Source organism: Dunckerocampus dactyliophorus, chromosome 3, assembly GCF_027744805.1.
Source record: "Dunckerocampus dactyliophorus isolate RoL2022-P2 chromosome 3, RoL_Ddac_1.1, whole genome shotgun sequence".
Lineage (NCBI taxonomy): Eukaryota > Metazoa > Chordata > Actinopteri > Syngnathiformes > Syngnathidae > Dunckerocampus > Dunckerocampus dactyliophorus.
In genome coordinates, this window is record NC_072821.1 from 14,573,723 (window position 1) to 14,597,547 (window position 23,825).

General features: G+C 40.2%; 1 protein-coding gene across 1 annotated transcript; it reads left to right on the top strand.

Annotated features, from left to right (window-relative positions):
• Nucleotides 1-23,758, top strand: mrvi1 (murine retrovirus integration site 1 homolog). The gene is made up of 20 exons (XM_054770887.1): nucleotides 1-160; nucleotides 4,013-4,219; nucleotides 6,728-6,834; nucleotides 7,747-7,808; nucleotides 7,906-8,079; nucleotides 8,277-8,323; nucleotides 10,264-10,320; nucleotides 10,499-10,909; nucleotides 11,011-11,089; nucleotides 12,993-13,110; nucleotides 13,197-13,227; nucleotides 14,450-14,590; nucleotides 14,729-14,860; nucleotides 15,888-16,041; nucleotides 16,356-16,405; nucleotides 16,530-16,664; nucleotides 18,482-18,546; nucleotides 19,038-19,160; nucleotides 19,952-20,080; nucleotides 21,866-23,758. Exons 2-20 carry the CDS (start codon nucleotides 4,148-4,150, stop codon nucleotides 22,026-22,028), a joined length of 2,250 nt encoding a protein of 749 aa, XP_054626862.1. The 5' UTR covers nucleotides 1-160; nucleotides 4,013-4,147; the 3' UTR covers nucleotides 22,029-23,758.
• Nucleotides 23,759-23,825: the final 67 nt, after the last annotated feature.

Consider the following 23,825-nt stretch of genomic DNA (forward strand, 5'->3'; position numbering starts at 1 on the left):
AGAGAGGCTGCTGCTGCTGAAAAAAGACAGGGAACAGAGGGGATGGGAGAAGGAAGCGGAGACCAAGAGGCTGGAGACATGTTCTGAGAAAAGGCAGAGTGTGGTGACAGTCTGTGGGAAGCCGGCCTGAGAGGACAGTGGGAACTGGAGCTGGACGCAGGTAATGAATGCTCCATGCTGGTTGCACAGGTGTGGATGTGAGCAGCTTGACGAGAGGCAGGTTAAGTTCTGCTTGATGTTTCTGCATCAGAATCAAACATGTTTATTTTGAAGTGTCTCCTGCGTGGCCTGTAATGGAGGCGGTGTGTTTGCACAAGTAAGTATTTTAATGAAAGCTTTCAACTGTGATAATCTACTGATGCAGCTGAAAGTCAGCAGATTTACTGACTGTGCATCTCTTTGTTCAGTCGTTCTCACCAACTTGCTTCGTTATCTCACAGTGTGGTTCACTAGCAGAGTACTTCCTCTGTGGGCCCCTTGCTTGACTCTAGCACATTTTAAACAAATGTGGCAGAAGGGAGCTGTTTCTTATGTAACATGAAGGGAGCAAGGCTGATGACGGTCCCCACGTCTCCCTTCATTGCTTGTCAGAAGCACTCTGCATGGTAAAAAAACGGACTACTTTGGCTCTGTGTGCGCACAGAAATACTGTATATGTCCTGTCCTCTGCTTCCACAGGAAATAATCTGAGTAATTTAAGCGCTCAACAAATATTTATCTCAGTCTCACGATCACGTCTGCAGCATGGAGCCTTCTGCAGAGCTGGCTCATCTGTATGTTGTATTGCTCTTGCCTGATTTGCACAAAATGGCACAACATCAAGAATCTTGCCTTGTAAATTGAGTAAACGCAAAGAAAAAAACGTATTAAACATAAAAGAAAACGTGGGAAATACTTCTATTAGATATAAGTTGCAGTGATTAGCACATTTCATCTTGCATTAGTTATTGATCCCTTCATTTTAAACTTTTAAACTTTTAATTTGTTCAAAAAGCATGTCCGAAGACACACTGTCTGCAGTGTTGTGGAAAAGGGTTACACTTTTCCAGCAGGATCGCATTATTTCCCTGCAAAAAGCAAAGAAAACAACTGAGGATGTTGCTCAGACTGCAAACATTGTGGGACAAAAGGAAGAAATGTGGTCAGAAAAGAAAAATATATTGGATGGTCATTGAATATTTAAATGTTGATAGAAATTAATTCTGGTAAAAAAAAGGAATTAATTCCATCCATTTTCTATACCGCTTCTCCTCATTAGGGTCGCGGGGAGCCTATCCCAGCTGACTTCGGGCGACAGGTCGCGTACACCCTGGACTGGTCGCCAGCCAATGGCAGGGCACATATAGACAAACAACCATTCACACTCACATTCATACCTATGGACAATTTCGAGTCACCAATTAGCCTAACATGCATGTTTTTGGAATGTGGGAGGAAACCGGAGTACCCGGAGAAAGCCCACGCACGCATGGGGAGAACATGCAAACTCTACACAGAAACGCCCAGGGGCGAATCAAACCCAGGTCTTCCCGATCTACAGACTGACTGTGTGGCCAACATGCTAACCACTAGACCACCGTGTGGCCCGGAAGTAATTACAATGTGCAAATATTTCCACACATACAATAATAGAGAATAAGTTTAGTAGGAAGACTTGACCAGATTGACCCTGTTCTGTAGAAGCCCTGATAGCTCCAATATGTCCAAATGGATAATGCTGAGACTTATTTTTACTCAGTATTGTGATTCCTTCAGGGAACATGAGACTTTCCCACATGGACTGATGACTACATAGACTAGATATGTATATAATATTCACCCAACTCTATGGTGAAAAAAGTGTTTTTCCATTCATACATCCATTTTTGATACCGCTTGCCTTCATTAGGGTCACAGTTGAACTGGGTGAAGTGGGGTACACCCAGGACTGGTCACCACAGGTCACCACAACAACCATTCACACTCACATTCACACCAATGGACAATTTAGATCCTCCTATTAGCCCCGGGAGAACATGCAAACTCTGCGCAGAGATGTTCCGATGGAGATTGTAACCCCGACTAGATCTCGATCTCTGTGAGGCAGATGTGCTCCCCACTAGTTCACCGTGCCGCTGTTACTTTGTCCTGCACTTGCTAGATTATTTTTATAAATAAGTTATCATTTGTGTATAATTTTCTTTCCTGTAGTGTGCACATATTCTATGTGGCCTGGATGAACCCTTGATTTGGATATTCTCCTTTTATAACTTAAAAAAACAAAACCTCAAAGGTGTTCCTGTAAGCCAGTGTTTTCAGGAAAATGACACACATGCTCATGGCGAGGTCGTTTACGACTTTCCTTGTCAGTGACTCATGTGACCAGTTACTAGAACTTTCCTCATAGAACTGTGAAGCGGACTGAACATTTATCAAGTGTTTCTGAAACAACCATGATTTTATTCCAGCTTACATCTCAGAAAAAGAGAGGACATGCATGTCAAGTCACGGCAGACAGCACCATAAGTAAATGTAGAGCTACAGTACAGTGTTCTGACCATCATTTGTCCTGTGCTGATTTGCATACATTTGCTTTAAAAAAGGGAAGCAAGTTCAAAGGAATATTTAAATAGATGGGATACACGCAAGGTAATCATTATTGTCGGGAAACATCGCTTACTTTGATGTTTCAGATGCCATTTTACCTATAATAGTTTATTCCTTTAAATAACATCTTAAATGTCTCTCTGAGAAGGACATCTACCATTGCTTGTTTCGTGATCTTACATAATTGTGGACCAGCACAATGTCATTATCATGCATGTTTATTTTAAGTCAAACCGTATTTCAAAACTGTGGTGGAAGCACTAGACTAAACGTAACCCAAACTGTGAGTTTAATATGAAGAGTGAGAAAGAATCAATGCAGTGTTTCTGGTGTCTCAGAACAGGAAGTCCTTATGCCCTTGCCTATAGCAATGAGTACTGAATTTAACCAAAACTGAGTTACATTCCCTACTGTAACCGTACAGTACAGTATGTCTCATTCCCACACAGGATGTACTTCTGATATTTTGTATATTTAAAGGCCCCTGTGTTTATTTTTACACCGTCCCTGTGGAGCTTAGTCAGCTTGCAAGAGCCATTGACTGTATATCAACCCAGACTTCAGAAGCATGAAATAATTCTTCATGCATCTTTTGTCACCCTTTTTCCAAGTGAAGGAAGTGAACACCCATATTGTAAAAAGTCTCCCTCGGTGTGAATTAAGCAAATGTAAATTCATGTATCCTTTTCAATGTGCAGAGGTCCCGATGGTCAAGGTTTACATCGCTTACCATGTTAGACCCACTGACATTTTTGAAGAATGAAATATTCAATTTCTTAGCATTTAGCATAGCTCCCGGTGCTAACGCTAACTTTGGAGCCAAAGAGTACAGTATATTCATTTTGTTTTGGTCTTAGGCCTGCTTAATCACAGGTCTTTTGTATCTTCAATTAGCAACAGCCTGTTGCACACGATGCTTATGGTGTTATTTTTGGATTTGTTTCTAAAGTGGTTGTCCCATTTGGCTGTAATTTGATTAAGCGTTACCCCACAATGCGGGGACATTGTGGCAGGAATGTTCAATAAAGTCTTTCATGGACGAAAGATCAGCTCACACAGAGTGAACCATCACACAAAAAGGCAAAGTAGCAAAATAACAAAGTAGGCTCGGAGGTACAGCTAACATAAACTCACCATGGGAGGTGAAAATAGGAATGGGCAAGAGCAGGAGAATAACACCAGGAAACAAGAAAAGAGCTAACAAAGATGGAACAGAATGCATTCAACACACAGGCAACAAGAGCCCAAGGAAAAGTAAAGCAAAAGCACAAGTCCACAACAGAGATGCAAACGCCGTGGCAGTGGAAATATTCAATCCTTTTTAGCTTTGGTTTTGTACAAATACTTTACTATGATTTCAGTGTATTGCAAACCATGCAAATATTAGCATTTGTGATCCTCGTGCAAAATCTGTGTGTTTGTGCAGGTCCAAAAAGAGGCGACACACCTTCTGCAAGGAACTGTTTTTCACCAAAACCCCAAGGAATCCAGCGCCACCTGCGCTGCTGAGGGCACGTTTGTTTTCCCCCTCACCCGCTCCCGACCCTGTCTGCTCCCTACCATGCCCACATTGCCTGAGGAAGAGGAGGACTCCCCCGAGGAGCTAGACAGTTCTTCTAGCTCTCCCAGTACAGTGAGTACACAACACCGTGTTCTTCTCTGAAGTGCACATACTGTATTAGGCCAAAACATGTGAGTCTATAAAGGCCACCGCTGAGTAATCGAGTTGGCCATGGTCAGGAAGCTCTCTCAGTGTTACGAAAGGTTTCCCCCTCCAAAATAGGTCTGCTTTTTTTTGCCTTTTCATGAGGATGCCTTATTACTTCCAAGGAGCAATGGAGGTGATAACATTTTGTCATGTGTTTGGGTGTATATATGTTTTGGTTTTTGCCAGCGTACCTCAAATATTTATACAGAAAATCTATGCGGAAAGGTGTTGAACGGGTTCCATTCCAACGGAACAAGTAGACTTTGGTGCAGATCTAAATAATGGATTCAATATTTATAATTTCAACTGCAGACCACAAATGACAGAAAATCTTCCAAGAATTCCACGTCTGCATTTGTGAGCAGTAAGACCAGATAATCCAGCAAGTTTAATTAATGGCTTTAAAAACACAAACAGAAGTGCTGACAAGATCAAAGATTTGTTAACCTCTTCAAACTTCCTCCCGACACCCACAACTGCATTCTCAATAACAATTACTGTACTCAAATACGCTGAACAACACCACAGAAAGTACTATGAAATATATCTAAAATATATATGAAATAAATTTACTATAATATACAAACTATATTATATATAAAATAAATAACATATATAATATAGTATTAAAAAACATAGCACAGAAAAGTATTTTTAAATCTCAAATATGTACATTTAAGTTGATGATTATGAAAAACAAAAGCGGTTTAAATTGCAAAAACAAATTGCATAAATCTTTTAACACAATCAACATCTTCACACAGTTATGAGAGAATTATGTTTAGGGTTTTGGCCCATCATGAAAATAGCCACAGTAATCACGTACGTGTCGATGCAACCTCTCTTTCGGCATTACCATCATTGATTTTATTCAAATCCAAACCTCTGAGGTAAGCTTTTATGAAACTGAAAGTTCATGATCGTTTCCTAAAACGAACAAACCTGAAACACATCAGGTCTGACGTTTCAAAGTGTTAAGACATCCTGCATATTTTTCCTATAAAAACAGTTCTTTTTGTGGATTCATAAATACACAATGTTTAAATTTATTACCCTTCATTTGTCTTTCCCTAGCCTTCTAAAACATTCTCCAAAGTGCTCTTTTTTTACAGTATTGCAGTGATGTAATGTACGATCTCCACGGCCCACCTTAGTCATTATTTGTAGTCGTTTGCAAGTATGGTTATTTAGTTTATTTTGAACACGCTTGACAAAGTTAGATTGAGGAACATCACATATTTATACTTACACAATTCAACATGTCCGAAAAGGAGTAGGAAGAAACAGCGCTTGCAAATGTTTCATGGCCATCATGGCCGTCGTGGACCATTACGTCATTAAGCCCCGCCCCACACCGGAACTCGCCACAGTCACAAAATCCGGTAGCAAACACTTATCACCTACAATATGAAAATTGTCCAGTCTCATTCTGAACAGTAAATATGACAAATTGGACTAATACTGAACAAAATGAAACCGTGAAATTACAAAATGCATGTTTCTATTGCCTAATTGCAATGGGGTGAAAATGGTGCTTATAATGGAAGTCAATGGGACATTTTTATGGTAGGAAACTCTATCACCGACAATGTGAAAATTGTGCAATCTGTTCTAAACAGTAAATGTGACAAATTGGACTATTTTTCAACAAAGTGAAACCCTAAAATTAGAAAATGTTTATGAATGCTAATTTGTTGTCTAATTACAATGCCTTGAAAAATGGTGTTTATAATGGAAGTCAATGGGACTTTTTTGTCCTTTAGGGAACCGAAAGGGTGGGAAATTTGGACTCTGACCCTGCAAAAAAAGCATCAAAATCAATTGTATTACTAATCTTATGTATAGTTAAGCCTGGTCTTTCACATAAAGCTGGGGCTCTAGAGTATGTCAAAGACTGTATTTTTCTCAGCAAAGACAGTGACATCATTGAATCAAATGAGAATTTAGAGGGTTAAAGTAATAAAAATATTAGCATGTTTGGTATTTTTTTATTAGAACTCATCTTTGAGAGATCTAAGCAAAAATAGTAAAAAAAAAAAAAAAAGAATCTGTTATGTTTTTATAGCAGTTATTGGGAGTAGACTTTTTTTGTCCTCTAGGGACCCGAAAGGGTGGGAAATTAAAGGGACCCCAGAGGGTTATTAATCCTACCCCTTGTCAGAGCAATTCCCGTTCAGGATAAAGAATGTGTAACTGAAGTTTGTTGATCCTCAGTAATAAAACATAAATATAATAGTCAAAATGTCTATCATGTGATCTGCACGTATCGCTACGTTTACAAGCATGTGCACGGAGCACATGTGCCCTAAGGAGAAATCAAAGCAAAATCTGCCCCTGTGTGATGTTACTGTAAATGTTCCAGTGTGGAACAAATATTATGCACAGCATAATAACGTTACATGGAAGTGCCTTTGTGGTGGTTTTTTTGCGCAGTGTGCACCTGGTGAGAGTGGAGGTGTTGTCATGACTGGCCCCACAATCATCTACCCACAGCAGGCCTCCATTGTCCAACAGGATGGGCGTCCTCTAGAGCAGGCCAGGTGAGGCGCAGTCTTTGATTTGGAATGACACAAGATGTCTGACGACAACAGCATCTACAATAGAGCCCTGCTATCTGCAGGCGTTATATTCCAAGACTACTATTGTCTGTCTATAAAATGTCTATTTCTGACACATCCCACCCCACATACCCTCCTACTAGCTTGATGTTACCTTTCTCCTCCGATTTTGGATCAACATTTGCAATAAAAATGACTGTTGTAATTATTAGATTAGATTCAGCTCCAGAACCCCACCTTCTCTTTTTAATTGCCATTGTTCACTTGTGACACAAGCCAGGTTCAAGCCTTAAATATACCCTATACACATATTAAACACATTTTGAAGTAAAAAAATGTATTGTTAATCACCAACAATGAATGATAATGTAAGATGAGCGATAAACAGTTGGAATAGGGGTCGCCGTGTTGCCTTTAGCCTGGTCGCCTTTCTCCAAGCCGCTTCTACATAATCCACACTGCTTGCCTGTTGTGATTCCAGTAACAATTTACGACCATGTAATTATTTGTATTCACCTCTCTGCATATTTTGGGGTCGAATTGACTGTCGAAGCTACTGCTTCCATAGCCAAACAAATGTTTGCGACTGGTTCACACAGCGAATGGTGCATTCAATGACCGCTTAACGAAAAAAACACGAGTGAAGCATGAAGACAGAAACATGCGCTTTCTAGCAGTGGTACACGTATGTTGTACATTTTACCTTCATAATAACTTATTGATAAATTATTTTTGACTTATGGTGAATGAGATGTATTTATGAGGAAAAAAATGATGTTAATACATTTTGACTAAAAATACGCAAATTTGCTGGGTTGTACGTATTGAATATATAATATCAAATATATTTCCATTGTATCTATGAGTCTGGATCATTGTTGTTTTATGTTGTAGGCCACATAGTCCCAGATCTCGCCTGCCCAGAAACTCCACTGGAGGACCCATCACCACAGTTGGTAGGTAAAACACACGTAAACAACTGCTTTTCTAAAAAAATAGTGTGAAAATCCTAAAAACTCTAATACACCTAACTGGATGCATGGCCTGTCTTAGATAGCACAGGCCATGTGATCGATCTGGTGAAGGACAAGCTGCCGGAGATGCAGCTTTCTGAGGAGGATCGCCAGAAGAATCTGGAGTTGCTGGAACAAGCTAAAAAGGTCAGCGACCGTTTTCTGATGCGCCGGGGCCGCCGTTCCATCAGCAGCCTTTCCGACTCTCCCACAGGTGACTCGACAAAATACAGTAGAACACACAGTACAATGTTTATACTACAAACAGGCCACTTTGGGTTCAGATGTGCTAAAACAATTAATAATGGATGAAATCTTAATCTTAAAATTTAGGCATACGTCAGAGGCGAATTTCTATTAAAGTACAAAGTGCCTTTATTGATTCCTGTTGTTTGCTGTCTCTTGTTCTAGTTGTGGGATTCCCTGACGTGGCCTGCGGCTCACAGTCGGTCAGTCAGGTAAACCTTAAAGTTCAATAGAAATTGTGATATATTTTTAAAATTCTCTCACATTAAAACGTGATAAGAAAAAGTGTTAAAAGGCTGGTCAACAAAAACAGCCGGGGAAATAAAAATACAAGAACAGTCCAGCCCTTTTTTTGGTAGCTCTGTTTTAATAGAGAGACAGAATATTACAAAGAAGTCAAGAAAGGCAATGAATTCATTTGTATTTGAGTAAAATAAGGAGTAGCAAAACATGGCTGAGTACTTGGCGGAGAACCACTTGTTAGCAAGCACAAAGGTCAGATGTTTCTTGTGGTTGGTCACCAGGATTGCACACAACTCAGGAGGGATTTAGGTCCATTCCTCTTTATAGACACTGTCCAAATCCTGGAGGTTTCAAGGCTGTCACTTGCCAACTCAAAATTTCAGTTCCCTCCAGAGGTTTTTAGGTCACGTTGGAAGAGCCTGTCACTGCGCTATACGTACCCGGAACGCAGTCGGTTCAACTGGGTTCTACGCATATGCAGAACGCGTCTACATCCGGTCGGCCTATTTTTCGGAAGTCACATGATTGGCATTTGTAACCTACGCCATCCGTCGATCTATTTTATGGCAGCAAGCAATATACGTCCCCCCTCCACTCCCAGAAACGTTATTAAGATGGATAGAAATTTGAGAAATAACAACATAATCAACCTTTTTTTCTTATATCATATCCATGGTGTAAGTGGACAATTTATAAACCCTTTTCTTTTTCCATAAATTATTTTAAGGTTTTTTTTCGCCGCTGGAAAATATGTTTGGATGGATGGTATTTCCCTGTTTCAAAAAAAAAAAAAAGAAAAGCTGAATCCTCTACATCAGGGGTGTCCAAAAGGCGGCCCGGGGGCCATTTACGGCCCACGACTACTTTTTTTGTTGGCCCTCGGCACATTCTAAAAATATGATTAAACAATAAAATAAAAAAACAACAGCAAAAATGAAAAAAAAACAGTCATTTTACAAGAATAAAGACAAAATATGAATATTAAAATATCCCCATGCTAGTGCTAGCAAGTATTTTAACAAGAGTCACTTATAAAATAACCTCTCAACATATTACATATATGAAGTATGGCTATTGACCATTTATGTTCGTATATTTAAAAAATAATAACTGCCAAAGCACGTGACGTTGAAGAAGCGCTGTCGTAAAAATTAGCTAAAGGAGGAAGTGACGTAATCCTTCCGGGTACGTATCGCGCAGTGACAGAGCCATCCACGACTCATCTCCACACCACAAAACATTTTCCAAAGCCAAGAGTCATTCAGGTGTTCATTGGCAAACTGTAAACGTGCCTTTTTGAGCAGGGGGACTTTGCGGGCAATGCAGAATCCCAATCCATTACAGCGAAGTGTGTTACTAAGACTTTCCTTGGTGACTGTGGTACGAGCACCGTTGGGATCATTAACCAGCTCCTCTCTTGTATATCTGGGATATTCCCTCACCTTTCTTAAAATCACCCTTACCCGACGAGGTGAGATCTTACATGGAGCTCCACAGCTAAGGCCATTGTCTTGCATTTCATAAATTAAAATTTTCTTTTGCCAACAGTGGTCTCTTTATCACCAGGCTTGTTGCTGAAGCGACAGGACTCGTTAGTATGCTTCGTAGGCATATAACCAGTCTGTGGGGGTTAGAATTCTTGCTGATTAGTAGTGGATGAAATACATTCAATTTAATTCTATCCAATACAAATTAAGATACAAACAGTGATTTGGGGGTTTTTTCTGTATTTTTTTTTGCTGATATTGTATCTCTTTCTGTTACAATGAACATACCAAAACATCTGGATTACTCACGTCTTTTTAAGGGGGCAAACTCACAAAATCAGCATGGGATCAAGTAATTGTTTCTCCGACTGTATACTTGACTCTGTTTGAACCGCCACTGTCTATGTCGCCCTCTCCTGTAGCATCTAGATGTTGCCTCAGTGAGAGGGCAAACGGACGTGACGACTCAGGATCAGGAGGTCAGATAACTCATTCCCTCACTTCATTTCCTTTTATTAACAAAGCCTGCTCTCACCAAATATTACATAAGTCATGTAAAAAAGGATAACAACATCCTAAGAAAAGCAATTTCAGCCAAGGGTTGACACAGCACTGGTAGAGAACATGAATGAACTGTAATGTTTTGACCACCCTCAGGGCAGCAAACTGGTGGTTGACTGGAAGCTCACAGAGAAGAGAAAAGTATCTTCTGGGACCCTAACACCACGGTTTGCCATTCCTAAGGAAAACTGTGAACCCAAAAGTACCCCAGGAGCCAACAAAAGTGATGAGGGAGCCGGGTCGGGACGAAATTCCAACCAGGCCCCAGCTACAGGGGTTGCCAAGCCAGTCCCCCGGCCCCCGACGCAACAGGCCCCCTGCACAGCCGAGATAAAGACCATTGGAGCCTTTCCACCACTAATGAGGGCTGTCTCCTGGGATGCTGTTGGAGGCATTAACTCTAGAAGCGGAGCGGAGGACACAAACTCTGACAAGGCCAGGGATGCCATCTTTAAAGCCTCAGGTCTCAAGGAGCTCACAACACCCAAACTTTCCAAATTCAGAGAGGTAAAACATTGGACCCATTGCTTTAATTTTAGCACTGCCTCATTTGCCAGTACATTAACTGCTGTGTTTTTCTGTCTGTGTGTGTGTGTGTGTGTGCATAGGAGCACAAGCTGATGCGTAACCAAAGCATAGTCGGATCCAAGTTACCGGACTTGAGTGAAGCTGCTGAACAGGAAAAAGGTAACTGTTCTTGTTTGCCCTTTTGCTCATGTAAGACCCAAAAGTACTTTCGGAACAGAATGTCTCTGAGGGTGTGCACTTCCTGAAACTCTGGGAAAATTTGGTGGTGATGATGTTTTTTTTTCCCCTTCGTGAACCAATTTATGTCCAACTCACAAAATGATCTTTTCATAGGACACCTGTGGGAAACAAATGAATAAAAATTCAGCAGTCTGTTTTTTTCTAGACTAATTTACTCCACAGGGCTAATTATTTAATATTTGGACTCCAGTGTAACGTCCTCCCTGGGACAAACACTATAAGCAGGTTCTCAAATTGTTGTCAAGTCAAAAGTGTCATGGGGCAGTGACGTGCGGTGAGGTTTGTGGCTGGTGAGGCACTGACTCCTTTGGAGTTTATTTTCTGGTAATATGGGTTGTTCGTTCAGAGGATAATCAAAAAACAGAAGTGAATAATTCACTTTGGTTTTCAGATGCGTCTTAATCCCATTCATTATTTTTTTTTTATTAACCGAAAAACATTTGTGTTCTGTTTGGTGTGGACAGGAACCCAAGATGCGAGACAGAGGTGTGTGCCGCAAAAAACAAAGTCTCAGTGGCAAAACTCAAAGTCCCACATAAGGCATAGATAGCGCAGAGGCTAGGAAAGGGTACAGCCAAAATTGAGTCCAAAAAGAAAAGGTTTCAAACACAAGTTGTAGCAAAATATTAGTAAAAAGGATAAGCTTAAACTAAGGGCGAAGCCAACAGGGCTTGAGAGTAAGACGTAGCAGGATGCTAGCACAAAAAAAAGGCAGTAGGGCATAGGAGACACAGAGGACGCCAGAGCAAAACAGAAACAATTACTTGCCAGAGGAGAAACTGGAACACAACTGGGTAACTAGGTAATCCAAGAAGCAAGGAAGAGGCTTTGAAGGACAAGCATGTGTCGAAAACAACTCTGCATCCTCCTTCTGTAATAGCTAGTTTAAGTAGGCCTAAGTGCCAATCTGCCACATGTGTTTCTCCCTGCCACACCCCTGCTCAGCACTCAATGAATGCACAGAAACCAGCAACCACACAAAGTCCAAACACAAAACATAGAACAGAATTTGTGTCCTTTTATCTGTATATGAAGTACATGCACACTACTATTCTCCAGGAAAAGTTTTGATACTTGTAAAAATCTGATCACCTCCTGGTGAGTTTGGGTATATAATCCTCCATTATGGCAATCAAATTAAATCATTCATTCAGCAAAGCATAAAACTATATTGCAATTGACTTGTTTGTCAATCTAGCTCTACTTGGCATTGCCGTTTGTGTCACGCATGACCTCTTCAGGATGCATTGGTACTGCAAGTGCCTCCCTTATGACATTTCTGTGTATTTTATTGTCCAATTGGCAAAAATAATGATGCATTAAAGACATTACACCGCCTGTAGAAAGTCATGGTGAATAATAAATGTTTCTGCAACATTATATTATTGGCGACATGCTGACAAACACAAACTTGCAGACGCCATGATCTAACTCAATGTGCACCCAGACGGTAAGCGAGGCGAAGCCACACCCACGGTGGCCTCACCTTAGGTTTCTTCCTTGTATTTGATCAGGAAATCTGCAAATTCAAGAATTTCTACTTAAGAAAATGTTGAAAACGAGTGGAAGCTTACAGAAAAAAACTTTATAATACAGTTCAATTGACAAATGTGAATATTTATTTCATGTTGTTGTTCTGGTTTTTGTTTTTTTCATCATGACAAGTGAGGCTCTACCTCACCTGCCCACCCTGACTGCACGTCAGTAGTCATGGGTTCAACAGCAATCTATTTGATCATGAGTAACCCTAGGTGTACAGTGATGTAGAAGCGCTACCATCAAGCAACACAGCTCTTTTTCATGAGACTTCATGTGTCTGTAGGACCTGCTTCTTCTTCAGACTCTTCAACCAGCAGTGATGAGACCAAGTCTGACGCCATGCCAAACATCTCCGACGTCATGCTAAGAAAACTCAAACTTCACCGCGGCCTCCCTGGCTGGTGTGTGTTTCCAATCAAAAGCATACTTTTTTTTTCACAATACTGTGTTTTTAGCTGACCACCTGTTGTCTTTGACTTCATTCCAGTCCACCTCCCCTCACGGAAAAGGAAGTTGAGGTTGGTATCTCATCTATTCAGGTTTTCAAACATAATTTACTCATATATTAACAACTTTTGACTGGTGATTGGTGATTGTGTCTCACCAAACATTACAGCAACATTACCGACACCTAGTGACTAGTGTAGAATACTACGTCAGCGTCTTTGAATGCGTCTTTTGAATGCCTTATATTTGTATTTTAGTTCATTAACCATTTTTATGCTTAAATTCTTAATTTAGGCAAAACATAGGTAGCATTAGCTTAAATATGCATATGACTAATAATAGGCCGTATTCAACCACAAAACAGCATTATTTATTAATATAATTTTGCAAAATTGTGATGGAGTGAAGCCGTGAAATTCGAATCACAAAGCGGCGAGGAATGACTATATAATAAGATCATAATCATAATAATAATATAATAATAATAATATTCTCTAGAACCCAAATATATGGTAAGTTGGCCCATATTTTTCACACTTTTTTGCTTGGGGGAAAAAGTACCATTTTATATTTCCGTCAGTACAGTACAGACTGTCTTAGATAAATCTTATACAGTATAACAAATCTCAGATAACATAAAAAGATGACTTATGCATCGTGGTGAACTATGAAACTGTGAAATGTTCTATTATCGCTACGTCAACAGTCGCTGTTGACAATAACTTGGGTTATTATGGATCATAAAATTCCGATTGTTTTTATTGTACCACTCTCTCTTGTACATTTGCCAGGTGCATCCCAAAGAGTCCAAAACACTGTTTTGTTACCAAAGTAGTTAATTACCCAGTCTTAAACACAGCTGCCTGGATGAGGAGGCATTTTGTCAACAGGAAAGTGGTTCTCTGGTTGTGATCAGCCCAAAGAGACTTTGGATTTCCTGTGGATAAAATGCAAACATGAGTGATGTCGTCTGGCTCGGGCTGTAGCCCCGCTGGCTGCTCCCGTGGGGCTGTTAGTGGATCAGAACAGTCAGAGGTCATATATTTCCTCCCAGCCAGGACTTTTGCGTGTTGGAAAATGCGCAGCATGGCTTTGATGGCTACACAGCACAAGGTGAAAAGTCAGTATCACAGCTCGTCCCTCAGGTTGCTTAACTGCCACACACAAGTAACATTCAGTGCATCCTGATGCACTTAACCGTGGGAGAGTTTGTCGGTTCTCCACCTCATCAGTGCTTTATGTGCTGTTTAATGTGTCGCTCTGACTTAGATCGCTGTCATTTCCTCCCTGTAGAATGCATTTGTCCAACTATCACTGGCCTTTCGTAATGACAACTACACTCTGGAGACTCGCCTCAAACAGGCAGAGAGGGAGAGGAACCTGACTGAGGAAGACACACAGAAAGAACTCGAAGAATTCAAAGGCGCACTGAAGGTTAGTCCTTCCAAAAAAAATGTATAATGTTTCCTGGATGGGTCCCACAGTAAATAATACAGCTCATCCTGTCCTGAGTATACATTGATGCACGCAGTGTTTTCTTTGTAAAAGACAAACACATTTTGTCACTTTCAGATGACTGCTCCACAGTGGCAGAACTTGGAGCAGCGTGAGGCCTATCAGCGACTCATAGAGACCGTCGCTGTGCTGCATCGGCTGGCCACTCGCCTCTCCAGCAGATCAGAGATAGTTGGAGCAGTTCGACAGGTATACTAATATAGACATTTGTATATTATACACTCAAATGAAAGAGAATAAAAATACAAATTTTGTAAGTACAACCACAATAATGAACATACATTAATTGTTACATTAATATCTCTCGGACAGTGTCAAGCAAAACTGAGCATTATTATTTTTCTAAAGGCGTAATTTTTTTATACAGCTCTTGTAATGGCTCTAAGCTTGTGCAGGTGTACTGTAACTGAAAGAAGAGTTTGTGTGCAAACATGTGCTCTTTGGGATATTATATTATGTTTGATAGTGAATAATTGCAGCCAATGCAGTCAAAGCAAACATTTGCTATTGCTATTTATGAGCCTAGACTACTGAGCTCAATGAAACACAAGAGCACAATTGCAATTCACGATATTGCGTCTTAACTGTGTTGCTGGTGCTTGCTGAAGCAACACCTATTTGTATTTATTTCAGGGCATTGCATTAGTATATCTAAATGTGTATGCGCTTCACAAGACATTTTCCCTTTTTTTAACTGGCAGATGCTCCATAAAAAAAATGTGCAAACCCCACTTTGATCCAGCAGCTGTCAGTCATGTCCAGTAGGTTGCTTTGGTGGCTTAAAGAAACTGTAAGGAATAATGTTTTGTTTTTGTTTGTTTTTTCACCCTCAACTCACCAGCTTTATAATTTATTGTAATACGGTAACATTATTCAATAATTTCAGTATGTGGCAAAGTTTTCACCCAAATACCGTGAACATTTTTTAGAAAGCAGTCTAAATAAAGACCGATACCTGTATAGAGATTTATACATGCAAACAATCAAGTGGCTCCAAACAACTTCTCCCCAAGCTAGTCAGAGCTTTTGTTCTTGTCACTCACATTTTTGGTTTTGTTTTTCTGCAAGAAAGGGTCTTAAAAAAGAGAAGTCGTCTTATATTCAGGGTTGTCTTATATTTAGGCCAATACCGTATTTTATATTTTGGGAGCGCATGGAGCAAATTGGACAGTGTCCCAGATTATTTTTACTTTTTTGATAACATGTTTTGCAACAGGAGAAACGCATGAGCAAGGCTACCGAGGTCATGATGCAATATGTGGAAAATCTCAAGAGGACGTATGAGAAAGACCACGCTGAGCTGATGGAGTTTAAGAAGCTGGCCAACCAGAACTCCAATCGCTGTTATGGAGGGTCTGTAGAAACCGGAGGTAAGCCCAAGGAACTCACTGCAAGTTATATCAGTTGAATATATTTAGTTCATTATGCATTGGTGCATCCTGATGAAACAGACAAACCACTGCAGTCAAGTTGGGTTTTGTCCCCATGAGCCAGGAGACAAATACATTGTGAAAGGTTGAAGAAGAATTACGATGACACAGACACAGCCAAATTAGACGTAGTCCTTTTGGACAAAGTACAATGTACAATGGCTACCTAGCAGCTCAAACTTCGCTTTGGTAATTGTATAATAAAGTTTCTATTAGTGCTTCTAAAATTGTCAATTATATTTTTCTTCATAAAGATGATGGAGTTCCTCGGCCATCAAGATCAATGTCGCTCACTCTCGGAAAGGTAGAGTTTTGGATCTAAAAATGGCTTCACTCTATTAATAATAGCATTCCTGTGTGTCCATAGCAAATCCCCAGTGTACACCTTTATGTCAAACTAACACAACATCGTGTTTTGTTGCCTGTAGGCCCTGCCCAGACGCAGAGTCAGTGTCGCTGTGGTGCCTAAATTTAATCTCCTGAACATCCCTGGTCAGACGCCGCCCACAGGTGGCCCCAACTTACCATCAGCTTCCACTCCTGGTGCCGCTCTTCCTGCCCTGGCAAGTCTTCCCTTTCCTCACCTCAGCTAAATAGGATAACATTGTCTGCCTTAGATTTTCCATATACAGTCAACCCTCGCCACGTTGCGGTTCGAATTTCACTGGCTTCACTGGATCACGGTTTTTCAAAAATATATTAATTAGTAAATCATGCTGTTTTGTGGTTGAATACGGACTATTATTGGTAAAAAAAGATATGTACTTTGAAGCAAATTTTACATGCCTAACAAGCAATTTCAAGCATGAAAATTGGTAAATGTACTAAAATACAAAGATAAGGCATTCAGAAGACTCATTCAAAGACGCTGTGAATGATATGTAGAATTCTACACTGGTCAGTGTCAGTAATGATACCATAATGCTCGATGAGACACACAAATGCCAGACTTGATCGCCGAAACAGGCTTTTATTGCAGGTCTGAATTATTCCCAGTGTTGTTTTATAAGACTACAAGGGGCGTCATGAGACACCCAATTCACGAGATGAGATGATGCAGAATGAGAATGAGACGAGACGAGACGAGACAAGATTTTAACATTTTAAGAAATGTACAATTTAAAAAATATGACTGGACACACTTTTTTTATTTAACCACATCACAGGTGCGTTTTGAAAAGTTTATTGTCCCACAAATTACGCTAAATGATATTATTGTCAACACTTTTTGAGACACTAATCTTATACTAATACATAATAATTGTAATATGTTATAACATTACAATAATGCCATATTTAATTCAGTATGTCGTCTTTCACTCTGTACATTTGTGGAATTGCCGTTTGTGGCATGTACTTTCTCACAGGCAATTTGTACTGTTTACCGCTTGGTGCTCCCTATTCAACTGTATTAAAGAGCAGCATTTCTTTTGTGATGACCTTCTGTAAACGCACACAATTTTGCTTTGTTCCGTTTGTATTTACTTTGTCAACCAAACGTCTCAGTGAGTGTTGACTGTCGGGACGAAGGCTGTGCATCTCGATGTGTAGTTCTTTTCCCAGATAGGAAAACTGGGCTGCGTATGTTTGAGTGGGCAAGTTTGCTTTGTCGCCTTTTTTGTCGCTACCACTTTCGAATAAATTCAGCACACTGGCTTGTTTGTGTTGATGAATTCACCTTGCTCATTATTAATATTTCCACACGGGGGCTGTGGCATTTGGCTTTGTAAGCATCATTTTCCCTCCTCACTTCTACTACGTTACCTTGCATTGCTCCTCACGAAGCTCTGTTTTTTTGCTGTGTGTGTATGCTAGCGGCCCCGTCTCTACCCACAGAGACAAAGTGATTGATTGACTGTGAAGAGGTGTCACTCTGTTTGCCGTTGTTTGATGGAAACGCCATTGCTCTATAAAGTGTCATTTTCATTTATTGTGTGATTAATTCACTGATTTATCGCAAGACAGTTTTTTTCTGAATGAGAAATATCGTCACGCTTTAATCTCGAACTCTCATGACACCCCAAGTACTAACCATCATTTGGCGTGAGTAACTAACAACCATTTGTTGCTAGGCAGAATCTGCAGGGTAAAATCATTTGTGATCCCAAACCAAATAGAAAAAAATTGACATATTCCACTCAATGCTGTTTCCATGGTAACTTGGGCGGGAACTTTTTTCAGCTGGTAAAACAACACTTTTTGGCTTGATTTGATGGACCACCTCCCCACTTGTGTCTCATGCAAAATCGCAATACACCGTCCATGTATTTTGTCTCCCTTTGTTTATTTTAGTGGAGCAAGGTCTCCATTGGCCATCTAAGAATGTGAAATTCTGTTTGCATCAGAGAATGTTTTAATAAGAGTACTCCTGTCTTTGCAGAGTGAAGCGAATGATGCAAAAGGAAACTCATCACCAGAGTCCACACATCAGACATCAACAGAGTGGTAGGTTGTGAGCGCATGCACACACACAAAGTATGTGTACACAAGATCACCTGATGCCAAACGTCACCAATTAGTATATCAAACAATGGACCAAATGAGCATGAAAAAGCATTTTGTGTCACAGATGGAACTTTATGTTGTATGTGTGACCAAGCTGATGTGTTAAGCGTGTGGCAAAGCTTGTGAAAGGTGAAAATGAAAGTAAGAATGTCTTAAAATCTTACTGCAGTTGCTTACCGTGGCTCCTAATCTAAACACAAAGATTTGACTCATTTCAGAGTCAGTGCTCCAGTCACATTCTGGTTACAGTGGGAGAGCTGGAGCGGACTGCATGTAGAAGACCGATAACAAACTTTGTATTCTCTCTGTCAATCAGCCTGTGCCACAGTTCATCAGGTCCATGTTATGATGGACATGCTTTCACAATGTTTTGCCACGATATTGCCAATGTGCAAGGCCTAACTGTACTTTTCCTTTCCAAAACAATGCAGTGGAAAGAGTGTGTCGGAGCAGGAAGGCGAGCCAGCCAAGCCTGCAGTCAACTTAGAGGAGATCAGAGCTGAGATCAGGGCAGAGATCAAGGCAAAGATTGAGGAAGAGGCGTACAATAAAGGGTGAGGCCTTCTCTCCTGCACATGCACCTCCCTTGTTAACTAAACACAGGATGACCATCATGGGTGTTGAAGACTCTTGGAGATAGAAAGTGATGACATCATTTCAAAATGGGACATCTAACCTGTCTATTTCCAGTGGAACCTCAGTTCTTAGCATTAGTTCATCAGGTCAGGTCAGAGGTCAGACGAAAATCCAAAGCGTGCAAAAACCAAATACATTTTTCCCACAAGAAATAATGCAAACCCAATTAGACACCAAAAATATGAACAAAAACATGTTTTATATGCTTGGAATCATTATGCTAAGACAAGAAAATGCTCATCAGCTTCAACTTTCTCGCAGGCATATGAAGGTTTTTGATCAATACTGAATGCTATTCGGAACTGTCCATAAGTTCTCCCGCCTTGATTAAAGCTCCAGTTGTAGTTGAAGAAAAGAAGCATCAAAGCATGATACTTCATGCCACGACCATGCTTCACTGTGGCTATCGTGTGCTGTTGGAAATGTGGAGAGTTGCTTTTGCGCCAAACAAACCTCTTGGAAGTGTTGGCAAAAGTAAGTAAGTCTGTAAGAAAAGGCAGGCATTTTTTTCATCCAAACAGGCATATTTGATTGTTAACTAAATTGTATAAGGCATTTTTTATGATTGTTGCTTGTTTATATCAAAGCAACGGGGTTACATTTTGTTCACATAATATATCTACTGGATATGTTTTTTGAATGGAAACAAAGACATGCATTCAGTGGGTGCTGTTTGAATTGCTAGTCAACGTGGTTATCTTCAATGCAGCTACCAAGAAGGACTGAAGCACAACAAATCAATCCAGGCAGAAAAGCAAGAAGTGGAGGAAGCTGCAGAGAAGTTGCAGGAATCCAAAATTAGGGATGAAGAAAGTGGAAAGAAGATGGAAACAAACAGGTAAGCAAACACGTGCAATACACCGGTGACGTGTGGTCAGGGGAGGCAAGTGAGGCTGAGCCACAAATGTACAATAACATAAAATAAATATTAACATTTGTCCATTGAAGTGTAATATAAATGTATTTTCTTCATAATTCCAATCATTTTAAACATTTTCTTAAGTAAAAATCGTTGAAGTCCCACATTTCCTGATCAAATACAGGGCAGAAACCTAAGATGAGGCTGCCACAAGCGTCTCTTCTCGACTTAGTAGTGCGGAAGCCCAGCCTACCATGTGAGTGCACTCAGTGAGTGCACTGATCATGGCGCCTGCCAGTTTCTTTGTGAGCATGTCACCAATAAAATCCTGTTTACAGAAACATTTATTATACACCATGACTTCCTACAGCTTGTGTAATGTCTCTAATGTAAGTGTGACATCATTATTCTTGCTAATCGGACAATAAAATACAGAAACATGTCAAAAGGTAGAGACTTGCAGTACTGACCTCATCCTGAAGGGGTGGGGGTGCGTGTGCAGTGGAAGGTGCTTGTCACTGCTGTTCTTCCATATCGAGGATCACCAGAAGTTGAAGTCAAATGTGTGAAAGATATATTTATGCTCTGCTGAATGAATGAATGAATTTGACTGCCAAAGATGGAGGATTTTCTATATCCAGTACAGTAAATATATATCAAGCTCAGCAGGAAGTGATCAGAGTTTTATCAGAGCTTTTCCTAGAGATGGATGGATAGGATGCATCTACTTCATATACAAAAAGCCAGATGTTTTTCAGTTAGTAAAATAACAAATAAATAAATGGGACTTTAAAGTACAGTGTTTTCTCGTTTATCGCAGGGGATAGGTTCCCAAAATAGCAATAAGTGAAATTCACGAATCCTCCTCGTCCTTCTTCTTGAACCGAAGATTCAGTTAGCCAGTTAGCTGCTGCTTCTTTAGCGGCTCTGGAGCCAAGGGTTGCCGACCCCTGGTAGTAGGCTTTACATAAGCAGTAACTTGGGGTGTGGTTTAGATACCGCCCATAGGCGAAACTGCAAGCTTGTGATCAATGGTGGACTCTTGAGTCTCTAAACCGATCAGCATTGGTCTCACTATAGCAGCAGTTTTATACTTCACTCGTTGTTGTGATTGGCTTGCTGTTGGATGTGACTGACCAATATGCACCAGTATGATTGTCCAAGCTGCACGATGGCCGAGTGGTTAGCATGTTGGCCACACAGTCAGGAGATCGGGAAGACCTGAGTTCCTCCCACATTCCAAAAACATGATTGTTGGGTTAATCGGCTACTTTAAATTGTCCATAGGTATGAGTGTGAATGATTGTTTGTCTATATTGACTGGCAACCAATTCAGGGTGTACCCCGCCTCTTGCCCCGAAGTCAGCTGGGATTGGCTCCAGTATACCCCCGCGACCCTGAGTGAGTATAAGCGGCGTAGAAAATGGATGGATGATTGTTCTGATGTTCTGATGATTGTTGTTGTTGTTTTTTTTGTTTTTTTTTTCAACAAAGTAAATGTGCTGGCTACTGTTGTGATGTTACAATCAACAAGTGTTACTGGTAGGACCAGAGAAGCCCACAGAGACAAGGACAAAAACTTCCTCTGTGGAAGAAACCTTGAATGGAAAGAGGCTGTATGTGGGGCAGCCCTTTGCCTCAACCAGTTGGGTTGATGGACATAGAGGACAGAGAGAGAACGAGAGAATATATTTTTAACATAACTTTAAATGGTTTTATGACTTCTAAAAAGCCTAAAAGCGAATTGTTTTCTTCTCTCAACAGGAGGTTGGAGGAAGCCCTGGTTCTTCTTCGCCGCATCTGCCCCAAAATTTCGTGGAGTAAACGACTTCTCTGGCTGGCCCTGATGGTTTTTCTGGTTATGTGTTTGGTTATCAGCATTTTCACCTTTTTTAGCGACTACTACAACAGGCGTGAAGACACATAAGAACAAAAGCACTTTAGTCAAGGCAAGAACACAATGTTTGAACCAAAGAATCGTCGTTTCTGTATGAATCTGTGACACGGTAGCTTCGGCAAGGAGGTTTAGAAATAACTTTGTTTAGTATGGAAAATGAACACAGTTGATACTGTTTCTTAAAGGGGCCAAATAAAATATTGGTACTCATGAATATAAGTATGATGAATATGGCACTTTTGATATAAAGTGCTCCTGTAGATTACAGTAGGTCTCAGGTCCAATAGATATATAAAAGCCCCTGAGTTATTACCAGCTGATTTAAAGATAAAGAACATGTTTTTTTTTAATTATTTATATATTGTGTATTTAAATATTTCAAATAGTTTTCTAGAGTGCAATATTTTCTTGCAATCAGTTGGTCTTTTTGTGCCATTTTGGATTGCATCTTCAGAGTGCTGGGAGATGTTGCACTCTGTTTATTTGCATCTTCTCTCTCGCATGTACATCTATTTGTGCTGCCAACTCCGCAGAGATTTGCTCAGACACGTCACCTTGAAATAATAATTTGTGGAAACAGTGCATTGTCTTATTGGTGGATAAATGTAAGCCTAAGGAAACTGTACTTCTTCATACTAGCTATCCACTCCCTATTAAAGTATTCACTGAGAAATCAACAATGCAATGTTAACAAAAAGTGGGAGCATTGTATGCACTGGGTCATACCGAGAAATATTTCTAATAATTGTAATATAGATCTTAATGTGAGAATAGCATATTCAAAACTATAATAAGCATACATTATTGCTAAATGATTACTTCACTGATGATGTCCATCAAAACTGAGCATTATTATGTTTGTAAGGACAGAATCTTTGATACAGCTGTCCTCAACCATCACCCTTGGAGTTCCCAAACTCGTCTAAGCAGACAAGCAGCTGAGGCTGCAGGATGTTATTGTACTTGGCCATGAAATAATCTGGCAGATAACATTCTCTGCAATGTCATGGTCACTTGATGGATTCATTCACAAACAATACAAAACTAAGACATCAGAGGATGAGGGGAATCTAGGAGGAGATGGGAGTGAGAAGTGACAGGTCTTGGAGGTCATTTTCAAATATGAATGACAAAGAAAATCCTGGAAGAAGCACATTTGGGTCACATACGCTATGTTGGCTGATAAAAAACAGTGATAGAAGCCATATAAGAACAGCAATGCTACACATAAGTGCATAAAACAATAGTGACTTGAAAAGTGACTTGACGCAAAACGCTTCTTGATCATTACAAATGCTTTTAATAAAGAAAAGAGAAAATTATCCTTCCTTTTCATACAATGATACCCCTCACACAGCTCAGTGACACGCCGATGGCACACAAACACACTATTTGCGTCATTTCCCGTGCTGTCATGACATGCAGAGAGGTGTTTTTGTGGAAGCGGGATCATGGGAGGACCCTGGGCATGTTCATGACTCTGCAAGTTCTCATGGGAGGAAATCATTTGGACCGCGTGTGCAATGTCAAGTGTCACCGACACAAAATGTGTTATCGTGTGACAGCGGGTGTAAGATCGCACCTTCATTCACTTTGAAATTACACATATTTATTCCTGAGTTATTGTCGCACCTGTGTGCTATTTTTTTGAAAATGACATTTTTGGCGCCACCTATAGGTTGTGCCCAAAATGCTTTGGAAGACATGCTCACATACACGTCAATGGCAGTTTAGGCAGAGCCTCACATGTCATGTTAGAACATACAAAAATGAATAATAACATAAAATAAATATTCATATTTCTCCACAACAGTATTAGAAATGTAA

Excerpts from the sequence above, each read along its gene's own strand:
- mrvi1 (XM_054770887.1), top strand. The coding sequence starts at position 4,148 with ATGCCCACATTGCCTGAGGAAGAGGAGGACTCCCCCGAGGAGCTAGAC. Across the intron at positions 8,324-10,263 it reads GCTCACAGTCGGTCAGTCAG|CATCTAGATGTTGCCTCAGT; the intron begins GTAAACCTTAAA and ends CCTCTCCTGTAG. Across the intron at positions 20,081-21,865 it reads AAGAAGATGGAAACAAACAG|GAGGTTGGAGGAAGCCCTGG; the intron begins GTAAGCAAACAC and ends TTCTCTCAACAG.